We start from the raw sequence: 16,755 nt of genomic DNA on the forward strand, positions 1-16,755 counted from the left end.
TATCATGAAGAAAATTAATTTACTTTCCTGCCCTCTGACCGGTTAGGATGGTTTTAATTGATTTTTACACTGAAAGCGTAAAATTATCCTGCGTGCAGACAAAAACATTCATTATTTGCCTAAACACATTATTATCAAAAGAAGAATGAGAGATTGCCCTACCTGTCTTTTTTATTCCCTATTTTGAAAATGCCATTGAGAGCTTAAAATTACTCATTAGCCAAACTTCACCAGATAATGGGTAACATTTGAATGCTAGCTAAATTACGCTAAATGTCTCAATAATGTCTGATTTCCTTCAGTATCAAAAGACGATCGCACTGATGCAGAATCTAAACTAAAAAGAAAAAAAAAGTAAACCTGAATGTGTTCTTCCCACCAAAAGGTATGGTGGGAAGAAAATAAAGACCGATCGAAGGGGGCATTGCAAAATTACATATTTCACTTCATGTTAATGATGCTATAGAATACAAATCGGTAAAGAAGATAGGATTTATGCATCAACGTGTCATGTACATATGACTGCAGGAGCAACTCTGTTTTAGTAAGAATCTTTTTGGGTTTGACCCTGAATTTCAAGCTGAGATTCAACTCTCAGGGTGAATGGGCAGATCTTAGAGCTTACTCATTAATATGTGTACATCATGATTGAAATCCAATGTTAAATATAGATGGCTAGATTATGGATATTTTGTTTTGTTTAGTTAAAGTTAGTCCAAAAGACAAGAAATTGTACTTAACTACAAAGCATACTTATGAAGAGCTATTAACAGACTAGCTCTGTAGCTCTGCTGTGCTATAAGCTCTGATTTTGGTCACAGTTCAAATTCTGTTTCCATTCTGTTACTGAAAACCTTCTAGGGGTCTCCAATTTGAATGTTACAACATTTTTGGTGGAATTCTATATCCTACGAGTCCATGCCGCTTTTATAAAATCATTTCTTTCATATGTGTATTGTGCAAGCAGTAGTTAAATCCGGTGGCCATGTATAGTCAAAATCTGGTTGGGATGGCGTAAAGTAATCGAGTGAAGTGCCAGAGGTTGTTTGTCCCTGCCAGCTACACACACTGTCTACATGAATAGGCAGGCAAAAGCATTTCAACGAAAATACAATCTCCAATGTGGCCAATTCATTTTGAAATTGATTTCTTGATACCATTTAGACTATTTTTTCTATTTTTGTAGTCGTTTCCTTTTAAATGCCTTAATAATTAGCAACAATTCCCATTATAGTTAATGCCGAAGCTATTGGATTTCCTTAATTTGTAGTTTCTGAAAATATGCACTTATATTCAAAAAGAGCATAATGAAGAAAAAAGGGGAAAGCGTTTTTGGCTGGACATTTGATTCCTGTCTGCTCCGGTCTGGCATTCTTTGTCTGCTTTGTAGAATAGTTTAGTCTAACATTTATTCGATAATCCCTTTTTTAATGAGCTTCCTAGGAAGTTGACCCTTTAAGAATAGTATTTAGTAAAGAGAACACACTAAAGTGGATCTTTTCCTAAATCCTATGTTTTACAGCTCTGTAAACTAAGCAGGTCTATGTACTGATGTTTAACCCCTTAATGACAAAGCCTGTACATGTACGGGCTCAAAATGCATTGTTTCCAATGGGTTTAGGAACCGCCCATTGTCCTTAAGGGGTTAAAGCTGCTGATTATTATCGGTTAGTTTACAAAACTTTTGTAAGAATAGGTTAGACCGAAGACGGCTGCCAATATCACTCAATGGCACCAAAACAGTTATGTTAATTGCAAAAAAAAAGTTGTAAGTATTTGAATGCATTATGTAACATGAATTATGCTATAAACTCTGCTATAATCTGTTGACGCTGTGGATTTGATAACCGTGTAGTACTCGCTTAAAACATGAGCTGTTTTATACAAAAACAGGAAAATAAAGAAATATTTCCAACCGAAGAACATATCTATAGCTATGCCAGACTTGCCATGACTCGGGCCAAAAGAATTTATGATTAAACATTACATTTCCCAAGGCTTCTCTCATGCAACTCAGAAGCATGATAAATGTCTTAGATGGAAATGTCTAATACAGAGAGGACAAGCATATTTGAACATTTCCCCAGTTTTTCTTTGATGTTCTTACAAAGTCCGCTCGTGAAGCTGTTAGATGTTGGAATCACTCCCAGAAAACAACCAGGAAAACGGATCGTACAACATTTAAGATTTCCACACAGGTAAAAAAAAACATGTACGAGAAAATGAAATATGCCTATCATTTAACTAACCGAGTTTAACTGAAAAACAAGGCAATTGCTAGGATTCCTAGGATTGTTTGTTTCATAATAGGCAGCAAAAAGGGAACTGACTTGGTAGAGAGTATCGTGATAAATATATAAGACTTGGCAAAGAGAAGCGGGACTCTTAACTGGGACGTTACCTTAGCTTTATACTGACAGAGGTGCAGTTGAACTAAAAGGGGATAGGCAATTTTGATGGAGATATAGGGGTACGGGAATGCCGTGACTGGGTAGAGATAAACACCATTGAACCTGGAAACCTGTACACTTCAGCAGAGCAAGAGAGCACTTGTAATACAGTATTTCTAAATACACCTACTGCATTTTACATTAAAAAAAGATAATGTTTTACTCCCATGGTATTTTCTGATGAGTTTCTTTTTACACAGAACAACATTCCCAGTAGTATCAATGCAGGAGTGCGTTACTTACTTTCTATGGCATGAAGATATTCCATATGAAGGGCGCTGGCCCCAGGACCAGCAGTGGCTGGCGAAGGAATGATGTCAGCATACGGGCTGCGCTGGCCTGTCAGCAGGGCCATCTGGTGGTAATATTCAGCAGGGCTAACACCAGCATGAGGGACTGAAAAACACAACATTCCAGAAAATAAACTTCAAAACCTTTAACGTGAAACACAGTATATGCTACGTCCTAGGCAATGCATGCACATAACTATTATGTGTCCAATGTACAAACCACCTTATTTGATGCAACAGAAAAAGCTAATATGACAAAAACGACCAAGCTCTAGAAAGGATGGTTAGCATTCCAGAATAATCCCGGCGCCCAGATCTGGGAAAAAGATGTATTTTGACAATATTGTAGTGACTAAAGGCTAAATCTAAATTAATATTTTGCTATTCTCAAGTATGCCAACAATAATATTTCCAACATCATTAAGAAAAAAAACAGCAATGATAATATTGCTGGGAACATGGGAACTTTAATTTGGGAACAGCTGGTGGGCTACTGGTTGGCTGCCCCTGAAGTAGATTAAGAAGAAATAGATGTTTCATTGATCCCTAAAAAAACTGGCTGTTAAGAAAGAACTCAATATCTGGCAAAGAAACATTCCTTGTGAATCTTACCATCAGTAGGACTGAGTCCACGTGCGGCTGAGATCATGGAAAGGGAAGGACTGCTGTGCAGAGATCTGATGTAATCCATGTATGGGTTGATGTATGGATGCGGAGGGCTGAAAGGGGATTCTGATGCGGTGGCAGGGTTTCTATGCGGAGATATACGGATGAATGGAAGGTCTGAATAAGTTGGGCTGCTTGCTAGTGCAGAGGACCTAAAAAAGGAAGAAAATGTCTAAATGTAACAAAGACAACCATGTAATAAATCTGCATGATAATTTCAGCATATTATTATTTTAAGAATAAAGTATAAACCATGAATACATATTTATAAGATTTTAAAGATAAAACGTGCTGTTTGCTTTACTAATTCTGGCGAGGAATACATCCAGTGGTAGCTGTTAAGACACTATAAACGCAAGCATCAATCAAAACAGCTGGAAAAAAAATCTGCCTAATTTATGTGAAGTACAAAAAAGCGCTGAAATTCCCACAAAATGTTATAGTTTTAATTAGCTCTGTTTCTGCTGTTTCTGTCTGATGAAAATGACTTCAGGTGGAGAGCAAAATCCACAAACAGGAAACAAAATAGCAAACCTTCTGGAATAACAAATCTTCTGAAACATTTATAGAGAAAATCCACTGGCTAGACATGACCTGTGCTAAGTCTGGTAAAGGGTTCCGTTCAGCACGGCTAAGGTTAATAGCTCGGCCTTACTATAAAAACATGCCTTCTCTCTGCCCGGGCTGTGTGAAATGGAATGGTATCAATATAGCTAAAAGGCATGGGACAGAAGGAAAGAAAGAAAAAAAGTCCAACATGTACGAGGAAGACAGAGGGCTTCCTCGCTACAGAACGCAGTAGATGTTTTGATAATTGCGAGGGTTACAACTGGCAGATGTCACCACGGCAGACCAGAATCCAATGTTAGAGTCTGCTCTTCCATGTCTCCCAGGCTAGACAGAAAGATATCTTAATCAAAGATCAAAGCTATTCCTGGGAGAACTCCATCTCTTATGAAGCGAATGTATGGCGGATGTGATACGTGTCTTTAGTCTCCCTCATTCCTTCTCTATCTAGTTGATCTGAAACTCATATAAACTTGTTGTATTCTCGGCACAAATTAAGAACAGCTACAGATCAGAATATTCAGCTTGTTAAATAGATAGTTCATCAAAGCAGAGGGAGCTTCAGAGGTTGCACGCTTTTTAACAGTCGATTCAGTTTGTTCTGCTGCATTATAAATGAAAAAAAACATTCATTATCTTACACTACGCACCTGTCCAAATGTCTACGACTAGACCTTTATTATTTCTTTAAACAGGGTTGCTGCCCAGACAACATTTCACTGGGCTATAAAGTTACTTAATCTCACATTTATATTTCTATACCAAGGAGTTATTTTTTTGCATCGACCTAGTGAAGAACTCCTATAAAATACAAATTTTAAAATGCACTGAAACCCATGCATTGAATACCGGCTAACAGTTAAAATATACCACACATAACATAGTTTCTGAGCTTTCCCTACTGGTTGTATCAGAACATTTTAAGCACTATTAAAGACCCATTATAATCTTAATTAATCAATGAATGCATTTATAATCAGTAAATTCAAAAGATACTTAACAAAAAATGAAGAACTCCATAATTATTTTAATGATTATTTTTATTACATTTTATTTATACATCGCCAGCAGATTACCCAGGGCCTTAAGCATATTAGTACGGAAGAAGAATGTCTTCTATACACAGTTTTAATTATATCATTATAAAACAGCAAAGACGCTAAAAGGAACACTTTTATATATCTAGTAAAAAGAAAACCACTCTAAATTATACTTGGGCATACTGGACAGAAAATGGGATTTTTGTGAAACCAAATCTGCCAGGAAGCAATTAATTTGTCAAACAGCCTCAGGGAATCTCACACCTGCAATTCTCTTATAAATGTACACTAGTGAAATTGGTATAGTGTTTTATGTGGAGGCCCATGGTTGATCCTCTCTGAGGATCTTTTAGCCTAGTTTCTGTTTCACTTGAACTGCTCCTTTGTGTAGTTCAGCTTGTGCGGAGCTGTGGGACAATTAGTTAGACCGTTGCGTCGGTGGAGACAAGTCTACAGAATCGACAGTGGTGGAGACAAGTCTCACCATGACCACTGCTGAGCCGCTCGGTGGCTAGGAAGCCATGCTGCAGCAGACACTTTGTCCACAGCTATGTATAAAATACACGGTATATTGAGTGCATGGAACAACAGGTAACAAATTGAAAAGCGGCATATCTGTGTCCTGATTTGCATATTGCCACCTAGAATTCTTAAAGAGACTTTTGAATTCAAAGCAAGACTATTTTCACCATGCCCATGTTGGTATAAGTGTACTTTATTTTGGTGGCTGTACTGTGTGCGGTGTAGGGCCTCTCAATTTTTGCCCGCCATAATCACGCTGAATCTTTTATGAATTAATTTATTTTGGTATATTTAGGTGTAAACTTTTGACGCAGTTTTCTGGAGTGTCAAGAAGCAACTTGAAGAGTCTCAGTGTTTCCTAATTATTTATGTGGTTAACGTCATGTTTTAGGCTACACTGTGATTTTTCACTTTCTAGGACTAAAAAGGTCTTGTGGCATCTTAAATAAGTAGGCTTGGTTTGTGCCTTGTCCTTAGGGACACACTAGACCACATGTTTATTCAGTAGACTTTTGAGTGGGGTATCCATTTGGTTTGGACGGCAATCATGTCTGCTGGATAATTAAGCCCCCGTGTGACTTGGTGTACAATGAAAATATTGTGCTGCTTAATTCATCTTTTTTTTAAATAGCACCTAAAGATCCACACAGATGTTGCAATGCATTGTACAACTGTAGTAGCCAGTCTAATCAATATATAAATGATAAATTAGGCTCCGGCAATAGATTCTTTTAAGCCATTGCTCTTCCTACTCCAGCCCCAAAATACACACAGCTACTCAATATCACTATACATGTGGCAAAGTCACCCGCTCGGACGCTGTGAGAACTGTCATATCTATGCTACCCATGATATACAACAGAGCTAAAAGCTCAGACAGATGTCACCGACTGACAGAAAACAGTTTGCATACAGCTATTTAATTAAGCAATTTTAACCAGCACTCGCAACCAAAAATAGTTTTTCCAAACCATTTTTGCAGGGGGTAATTCCCATTTAAGAACACCAGGGGTAATTCTTTCTGCCTCAAATCGCCTGTTTTCGGGAATAAGGCTCCATTGTTTCAGCAAGTCAAAGCCCCGATATAAGGATGCTGAGGTAAGTGCAAAAGTATGCAGAATTCCCAACCAGCAAAATGATTTATCATCTGCAAGCGGGAGGCATGCGGTCACTCCAGGTGTGCGCTAACACAAGCCTGTCTGAGAAAAATAATTAAACAAACAACCAAAAAATGAAACTGCTTACCCTAAATGTCAACCGTGTGAAAATGTGTGTAACGGGAAAGCATTTAATATAAAAAAGTAGCGTGAATTATTGTTGTTAACCTCATTAATGAGCATTTGAATCTGAACTGCTTTGGGAAAAATAACTTACGTCGTAGATGTGACTTCATATTTTCTAAACCAAAGTCCTTACTGTTGGCGCTGTTAGCGCTTATTTTAGAATTGTGCATATTTTATGCGTTTATCGCATTAACATAATAATTAAAGAATACCAACTAAACTGTCTGTACGGCTATAATCATGAAATGTATGTCCTGTGCATTTACTTACTAATTTATATTGGAAAATGTTAATATCACCACCTGAAAAACCAAAATGATTCAAATGATGGATTCATGTGGCTGGAGATCCTTGTTTAGGATTCTCTTTTTAAGGCACAATCTAGATGCCTTAAAGAGCCAAATACGGTAAATATAGATATTTCAAATCTCAAATATCAGTTAACTTAATAGTTTTCTGGTACAGCTGCTACTACAATGTATTTAAATATGTTGATTAACACAAACCATCATTTGGAAGAACAAAATGAAAATGAGTGAGGCCTCGCGAATGACTTGGCACGCTCCATGGCTATGCCTTTTTTTACATTTGTTGCCAGAATGAGAACCGCTCTAAAGTTTTCATCCTCCTTAGTTGTACGTTACGATGGGGAGCAAATATGTTTTTTTTTCCATTGATTTGCTGGGGTTTATATAGCCGTTAATGCTCCACTGAATGTTCAGTACGAGAGTCAAGGGCTAAGATGAAGGATAAAGCTTTGACTGAGACCAGACCAGGATCATGATTGATTAGAACAAACTGAGGGCTACGTATCGCGCGGCAAAACGCTTTAAAGCCAGCCTCAAAGTTATAATACTGAAGGACCTTTTCACAAGTCACTTTACAGCTATTAGACATTTCCACATTTACATCGGCGCGTCCCATCCAGCTCTCTGCTTCTTTATCTGTATTCTTTCAAATCCTGAAATTGCTTGGATAAGAGGAAGGTAGTTTTTTTTTCTTTTGCATTTCTAAGAGCAGGCTGAACTTTCAGTGGAAATTGAAGAGGCTTTGTGTCAAGTACAGCTAAATCCAGTCTTTCCGTATCAAACCACCGCAAGAAAATTACTGTGGGGATGATAAGGCTGTGAGATATAATAAAAAGTGACTCTACTCAATTTACACTGCAATATTGGTATGACTGAATATTTCCCATTCAGGTGACTGATAAAATCGCTAAACTGTATTGCAGATAAATAGAGGAGGCTTCTGTCAAGAATAAACACCATTAATCATGAAGTCTTAGCTGCGGAGTGGATGTGCTTGGTGTCGCTGTACGACGGCAGAAAGAAATCAGCGTATGTAACCTGCACTTATTCCCTTCCTCATCCCTTTGCTTAACCTTTTCACCTCTGATACTTTTTCTTTGTCTTCTATTTGTTTTAGAGAATATATTGAAGAGCTGCACTGCAATTTGATAACCTCCTAATGGCTTATCAAACTCTGCCCAAGAGTCGCTCGCTGCATCTATAACAGTGGGTGTCAAGTGCTTAAATGGTTCTTGGTGGTCATTACTGAATACATATAGGGAGCTGGCTTTATTCTCTTGTGGTTCTGTGATCTTGGCAACCTTGGTAGGTTGTAATTGACCTTGGCAGGAGGCTGTATCATTTATAACTTTCACCTCAAATTAACAAAATCGTCACATGCTATAACCTATTATTCAATAAACCTTGAAATGTCTTCCAAATGACAAAAAAAAGGTGTCAAAAAAGAGCTCCACTGTGTAGTCTTTGCATGAAAGTCCTTTGGAGTTGCAGGCTATCAACTGTATGGTATGGAGCAATGCCATTACCTTCTCTTCATACAGCAAAACGACGGTTTAGTCTCTGCCAAGAGGTGCAATAGTCTAATATCACATTCGTATATTCAGTTGTTCAGTCTATGTTGCGCCCCAAGGAAGATAATGTTGTAGTCATGGGCTTATTTTGAAATCTCCTCATTAAATAAATCAATTATAGCGCATTAGGCTGTGTGCATAAGTACATGTGCTGGATGAGCCAAATAAGATCTGGTCAAAAGAGTTTATTTTTATTGGCATGTTATGCATTTGAAGGAATCTTTTTTTTAGCATCATCCAATTATCTGTATCTGGTTTCATTCAGGTAAAAAAATTGGTGTTGTAGTGTTTTGGAGTTATGTGAATCTACAAGGTTAATGGTCTTTTTTTTTTAACTTATAATAGGCATTGAATGCAGCTGACAGAAAGCAAGAAATCTAGCTGTCTATAGAGTGTAAGGAGAACTTAGAAAGCATTTTACTGGTCCGGGACAGTTGTAAGTGGAAAGGAATATAATAGGCAGGAATCAATCCCTCTACAAGAATGAAGGGGTTGGCGCCCCAAGGAATGTCATTCATGCAGAAAAAAGCTGGCTGTTAGGAGAACGAGGGAAGAGAACGGAATCAGGCATCCCTATGGGAAGGGAGAAAAAAAAATAAACAGCCCAACAAAGAAAACCAAAGTCTGAATAACAATGGCCTTCCCAAACACTTGAGTAGCTGGAACTTTATTGGGAGAGCAGATTACAAAAGCCTCATAAAAGGACACCGTTCATGCAAGTAAATATTCAGGGAGAGTAGAGAGCAAGTCTTAGGAATAATAATTGTAAGAAGCTGTCGACTCCAGGAAAACATAGAATTACCACAGGGGCTCTTGCAAGTAACCAAGAGATACAGGCATCTGAATAGGAAGACTGCCACATTTCTCAAGTGTGGCATGGAATGGCTGAATCAAGTGTTTATTACACTGCAATGATACAATAATGCCAAGGTTACGTGTGATAGAGCCCACAAGATGACTGCATTATGGCATTTGGAGTGTAAAGCTATCCAGTCACATACCCCGCAAAACATGCCAACGCTCAATTGGCAGCAACATAATTAACAATGTATACTGAAAATCTATGTTTTCTTCAATAACGCTGCGTTTGTGTGTTCCAAAATTAGGTGACTGTAGTGGGCACCAGGTAACTAAGAGCAATAACCCACAGAAAAAAAAGATAAAATGCATGTTTGAGAGAGATCGGATAGTTTTCATAGAGCAGACCATTATACCAAGAAAATAATTAAATCATATGAATCCCATACCACATGGACGATTGTCTGGTCTAAAGGGAACGGCTTACAGACTTAAGGAGCTGACACTCCTGCTTCAAACCGCATTTTTCTACTTCAAAGAACGCTACAATATTATTAACTTACTCTCTTTTGATTTTACTCCTTTTTTTCTACAATTTTTAAAATATGTTGCATTTTTTTTTAAAAAAATTATTACAGGATATGTGTTCTGACTAATACCTCTATGATCTCTTGCCATGATATATTTGCACTGAATTTTAAAGTGCATTCCGGAGTTTGACATGAAGTAGAATGTCTGGCTTTGGTTCACATTAAATAAAAAACATTGGATGTTTTCAAGGAAGAGGATCTGAAACTACCGGGTTTTTTTTTTCTATTTGCCACTTACATTTAAGGTACTATCAAATAAAACCCATTTTAAATGTCAGAAAATAAGACATTATTTAATATAGATATAGTAGTTATTTAACATAGAATTAGAATTATCAACCACACTTTCTATGCGGTGAACATCACTTGTCTTTCTTAAACAGAATAAAGATACAATTATTTCAACATGGCTGACTTTCACCGGTAGCCTTGGCCAAGTATATAAAGACACTCTTTCTTCTGGCTGAGAGCTGGAGTTAAGAAGGCTCTTGCATTTCCCACAATGTGCCCTCTTTTCAAAGTGTTCCTTTTGTTTGCCATGCCTCAAATCTCCAACAGGTTCTTCTATGCTGAAACACTGAGGTTCTGAAAACTCTGCCCTTGGTAAGTTCAAAATAAATGGGGCATATTTGCATTTGTATTGGATGCATTGTTGGCTTCATTTCATGGACTTAGACCATGGTAGCCACGTACCGTTTCACTTCAATTTGTAAGAAAGTCATACCTTCTGTCATAACGGAAGTGCATTTAATATTATTCCTATATTTGCAGTACGTGGCAGGAGAAAGCAATTTTTGGGTCATACAAATCTTCCTATTGTATTTAACAGAGTAGTGGTACATTCATGTACCAGAACCTAAGAAGGGTGCTGATACATGAATGAATGGTGTCCATTTTCCTCACAGTAAAAATAGGAAAGTTGCCTGCCAGCTACAACAATTTAGAGACTTTGTAAATAAAATCACTTTAACAATTATGGCTGCAAATTCTATACTTTTCCTTTGGGGGAATAAGGACGCTCACCATCAGACTCAGCAGTCACCAATGCCGCTCTAGTCATGAGAGGTAGCTTTGTGCGCGGGAGAAAGTCTGTTACAGTTCAGTGCCTCACCGGCCACAGCAACAGGTCTGACAGCAGTCTTTATAGAAGCAGCTTGCTTCTGGTTCACTGATTGTGAATACATTGGTTAATATCTAATACTGCTGACTGAAGCACAAAGAACACAGGGGTTTTGTCCAAGGAGTTCAGGGCAGGCCTCTAGACGTATACTATATTTACAGCGCACATTTCTTGACGCTTAAGATCCAACAACACATCTTGATCTGTAAAATCGTAAGCCCTGTCATGCATTTATCCGTTTACGTGCAGATAGACTTTTCTTTTTAGGAATGCCTTTAGAATGCTCTTTATCAATCTCATCTTAGAACACACAAAAAAAAGATTTGTTTCAAGTATCAGATTACATTAATGGACAGGTTGTAATTACTGAATGGACAAAGGACGGTAAACATGAAAAAGAAAATATTACCTTTAAAATATTCTCACATTATATGGCATCTGAAATGACCATACTAGAGAACTTCCCAGGAAAAGCTACCCCGGAGAGTCCCGGGATGCAGGGCTTTACCCAGAGACTCTGGGCTAACTCCAGGGAGTTCCCATGTATGAAAATGAAAGCTATATGTTGAACATACACACAGAGAAAGCCATGTAGAAATATCTTTTTTTTTTAATTTAATTTTATTTTTTAGAAATTCCTTTAATGCATGTAATTCTAAAAATATAAATATAAACAATATGGTACATGGATCGTGGCTTAAGGGTAATTATCATCTGTAATTGCAATTCTTCTAAAAATGTGTATGCTGCTAGAAAAAAGGCAGGTTCATTTGTTCATTCAAAAGCAAATTAGGCGTCAGCCAGCTAACACCAAACATATTTCACTGTATGAGATTTTAATTTAATCTGCTCTTTGGCGATGGAGTCTTAATGCGGGCTTGTTGGTCTAAGGAAAGCAGCGATTTTGAACACTACTAGTGTTTCACCTGTAACTAGCAACAAGCGACGTTCCTGGTCACATTTAATGATCTCTTGTGTAAAAATAATTAAAGATAACCTGATCGTTAGCTGATTTATCCAAAGGTTTGTTATTGTCCAAGCGTTAAATACAGAGAGTGCTTGAAAAAAAATAACATTGACTTTTAAAGGTGCTGTTCCACTTCTACAAAACAATAATTACAGGTATGTTGAGTAAATATACCATAGCAGATCGGTCGCTTTATTCTTTTCTATGAATGCTCAATGACATAAATACAACACAGACTCTTTTAATAAGCATTATTAGGTTCTGTGACTTCCTCTGATCAGTAGCTAATTTTGTGTCATGTGACAATTAATCACGATTAAATGATTATTTCTTTAAAAGTGTTTGGGCATGCATTGGAAATGTAGTTACAACTAGGACTCTTGCATTTCATAAACCGTATTCATCTTGGGCAATTATTAAGTACCTTCCGGTAAATTCTCCCGGCAATTGCAGCCTGGTAATGGCAGGCTAGTGCAAACATCATTATGTGTGTTAAACAGAATGCAGTTAGCAGTGCTAATATCAATTAATTCTGCTCACAGAGGAGGACTTGTTTAAGAAAAAGACTTCATTTTTCTTCTACTACGACATCATTATAGAGTTGTAAGTAATGACAAAAAGATGGAATACTCAAACAAGAGCCTGGCAAAATCTAAAAGCAGCTATTTATATAGTATTTCAGTGCTGCATGGGGTTGCCGGCATTATGTAATGTACTGTGTGCGAAGGGAACTATAGATAAGGTAAACTTAACCCATCGCGGCTATGATCCACTGAGATGGAATTTACCAGGACCTAGTCTGTCGTTTGCAAACTGAAATGGAACATGAGTTAATGAACTGGAATTAAAAACGGGATATTGTTTAGACATGGATCCGTAAGTAGTAAAGCTGGAAACGTTTAGTGAATATCTGTAAATTCACCATTGCTTCAGTCCAGTGCTTAGTGTCAGAGCTGTGTGACCTGTGAGACAGCTACATGACAATAATTACTATCACCATTACAGTAAACATTGCAATGGACCTCAAACTACATGAGTGTGTAACGCAACAAACAACGGCACAAACAATCGTACTAGGCCAATGCCCAGACGAAGGTCATCTGGTACCTTTTTGTTAAAAAAGTAATCAGGAGCTGCATTGTTGGTAAATAAATTCAATTACATGTCAGGATAGCAAGTAGGAAACATCAGAAATCACCAATGAATTTTAACATCTCACTTTAGGACAGCGTAGATCAAGTGGCCTTAAGTCATGGCTTCGTGATGAGGAGCAGACATTGCCAACGCATAAAGATAAAAAATAAATGTACTTGTTTAAAGTAAATGACAGTATACTCTATTTGTACAATTTAATCTCATATATATGTCTCTGATAATGCCACCGCCTGCTTCCCATTTATTTATTTTTTTCATATGTGCTATAAGACGTAAAAGAGCTATCACTTACATGTGCAGTGGAGGAATAGGGGTGGGCTCGTAATGGTAACGTCCTTCGTGATGCCGCGCGTCTATTGGCACAGGGGGATGAAAAGCAGGAAACAGGTGAGGAGGATCTGCAATAAAAATGAATGGGTTAAAGCCAACTTCCAAAACCCGTTCCTAAACACAGAGGAACCTCCTAAGACATCCAGCTGATTCATTGCAATGATTTCACACGGTGCACTTCAGAGACAGCCAAATAACACTTGCAGTAAATCTCTGGGATACTCCAACATAGACATTAATCAGAGAATTCTGACAATTTCAGATTTTTGTTAAATGGAATGAGAGGTTATCGCTTGGAAAGAGCACATCAAGGTCTGCATAGGTTACATAACAATATCCTACACGCAGTTCAACTGAAACATGAGCTTTCTTAAGTAATGTATGAATGTTTCCTTATAACTTGCCTTTCTAACGTTACTCGTTGGGAGATGTGACAACATTATGATTACTTAAGAGGATCACCAAGTCATTGTAACTCCCCTAACTGTAAAAGGCTGCATCTCAGGGTGATAAAAATACATCTGAACTGGATACCCCCGTGTACAAGGTCACCAGCCAATGCCTTATGATCAGGCTGGACCTGTGTTATCTAGCAACCAACAATGAACCAGACAGGAAAATCAAATAAAGCTCTTACATTTGTGTTATTCTATAACTACTACGTTTACACCATATATAACCATAACAGTACAATCTTCTTCAGATCTCACCGATACTTTTTGATCAAAACTATGTACAGAACACAGTGGCCTACCTATTCTACACATAAATGCTCAAAGGAAAGAAACAAAAATGTAGCGGAATGAACTGGCACATTCTAGCTATATTATTATTATTTTTAGCTAGTTTATTATTAATAGTATTATTAATATTATCAATTATTAATTTTGGTGAAAAGATCACAATTCGCTTTTTTGGGGGGACATGTGCTCTCAATACAGTCAATATTTCTTCCTAGGCCCTTGTAGGAAAGAGGAACAGTAGCTCATTCACAAGGAACTGTCTATTAGCACATCACCACATAAAACATTGGGCACCCGATACAATTATCCGCCTCATGGTCTATTATTTACACATGAGAACAGCAGCTGGCGCTTGTCATACTTTAAATATATGTGAAAAATATTACTGTATGTGATCCATCACCTGATGTTACCCCTGGACAGAATATCACGACGGCTTCTCCAAGCTCAGGCAAGCTCTCGAAATACAGCAAAGTGCAAGCAGACTCCAATTTATCATACAATTTTGTGACTGACGTTCCGAATGCCAGCTGCTAAGCGCTCACTAACTTAAGGTGTATCACGTCAGCGGTGTAGCATAGAATGGCGCAGAACATGTATCGTCCAAACGCAGCACAAATCCAGAGGCTCTCTTCTGATGTATCCACGTTTTGCTGTGCTCTTCTAATACATTGCAGAAGGGAAACGGTAACGTTAAGACTGCAATAGCACACGCTTCTCTCGCTGTACTTGTACATAACAACATGAAAACACACATCTACACATGTGTAATTCAGATTGTCCCACCATAAGCTATTAGCACACTGTTGTGAGACACTGTGGCTTTTATACACAAAAGGCTGTGCTAAAAGTCGCATTTAGAAAGGAAAACGAAAAATTTCCTTAGCTTTTAGCGAGTGGACTGGATGATGCCAGGTTTGATCCGGAGAGTTGCCTCTGTAAGTTGAAAAACTAGATTTTTGGTGAATCAGCAATTATTTTGTAAATACTTCCATGACATAAATTCAAAAAATAAATATTGATTTTGAATACCATAGCTAAAACAAAACATTACGCTATCAGTACCTTTCTCACAACTATAAAAGCATTGCAGACTTCTGGAGAAGACCAGAACGCGGGTGCTTGAACATCCTCGTAGAGGTACCGAGCGAGTTAACATTGTTCAGACATTTGATTCTATTTCCATCTTTCTCACACAACTTTCCTCTTGGCAGCTGCAGCTCAAACTCCCGCTATTCTTTCAGGATGAATTCCTTACTTCGTTTTCTTAATCCCCCTATCTGACAAGACATTAAGCAGATCCCAGTCTCTGCATTCTTTATACATTTTTTTTTTGGTTCAAAGTAAATACTTTTAGGAGTTCTACTTAAAAGGGAAATCACACAAGTTAAATATTAATACCCTGCTTAATTGGAGGACAATATTCTAAAATGGCCAAATATCTTATTATTACTTGATAATATCTGCACAGCCACCTTACCAAGTGAGCACTATTCACAGTTATTTTGTTTTATTGTTAGATTAAATGTGCTAGTAAAATTCAATATCCCTATTGCAAAACCTTGTAAACGTGTGATAATCATCTTCAAATGTGTATTATATGCATCCCGAGTCCAGTGTTTAAACTTGTTGTTTAAAGGCAGCCGATGGCATACTTCAAACAGAAGCCATGATGGAGCTCCAAGGTTTGAGAAGATGGTGTAGGTCGCTGGGTCGCCTTGTCCCATGCAGGACAAAAATTCTGAGCTTTTTGCTTCGTTTTTGTCCGATTGCAATTCGTACAAATCCAAATGCACAAGTCTACTTAGCACCATACTGCACACCCCTGCTACAAGGTGTAAATGAATTCAATGTACTGCAAGCAATGCAAAACTGACTTTTAATAGTTAAACTTGCTGGGAATTCCATTAGGTGAATGTTACAATAGATTTAGAACACATTTCTGTTTGCATCTCATTTTTAAACGGGAACTCTAAGAGGAAACTCACATTTTCTGATTTACTTAAGAAACTTCCAGCTATAACAGAGCTTTTATTAAAGGGAAAAAAACTCTCGTATATGTGCGTGATTTTTTTTTAAAAGGAAGCAAAAATGTTAAGGTGATTTTTTTTATGAGTGTCAGAGCTTTGTGATGAACCTCTTTTATCTGACTCTCCTCTGCCATCTCTGATGCAAAATCTCTTCTGGATCCATCCCTCCAGCTGGCATTCTAATAGTGGCAGTGACTATCAATGCTTTAATGTATGACTTGTAAAAGGAGAGCTTCCCTCTGACAAGAAGTCACTGAAATGAATATTGAAGCACAAAATGGCAAGTTCCCAAAGCTCTGCTTCTAGTCTCATACTTATCCCTTTG

At 37.6% G+C, this 16,755-nt stretch overlaps 1 protein-coding gene across 2 annotated transcripts in view; it reads right to left on the minus strand.

Moving 5' to 3' along the window:
• Positions 1-16,755, minus strand: part of GLI3 (GLI family zinc finger 3) — a 104,367-nt gene that overhangs the window by 32,759 nt on the left and 54,853 nt on the right. For both annotated transcript variants that reach the window (XM_053468401.1, XM_053468400.1), the window contains exons 4-6: positions 13,620-13,725; positions 3,353-3,558; positions 2,694-2,846 (exon numbers count right to left, since the gene is read on the minus strand). In XM_053468401.1, coding sequence (XP_053324376.1) covers positions 2,694-2,846; positions 3,353-3,558; positions 13,620-13,725 — 465 coding nt within the window. The remainder of the gene's footprint in view (positions 1-2,693; positions 2,847-3,352; positions 3,559-13,619; positions 13,726-16,755) is intronic.

Source organism: Spea bombifrons, chromosome 5 (genome assembly GCF_027358695.1).
Source record: "Spea bombifrons isolate aSpeBom1 chromosome 5, aSpeBom1.2.pri, whole genome shotgun sequence".
Lineage (NCBI taxonomy): Eukaryota > Metazoa > Chordata > Amphibia > Anura > Pelobatidae > Spea > Spea bombifrons.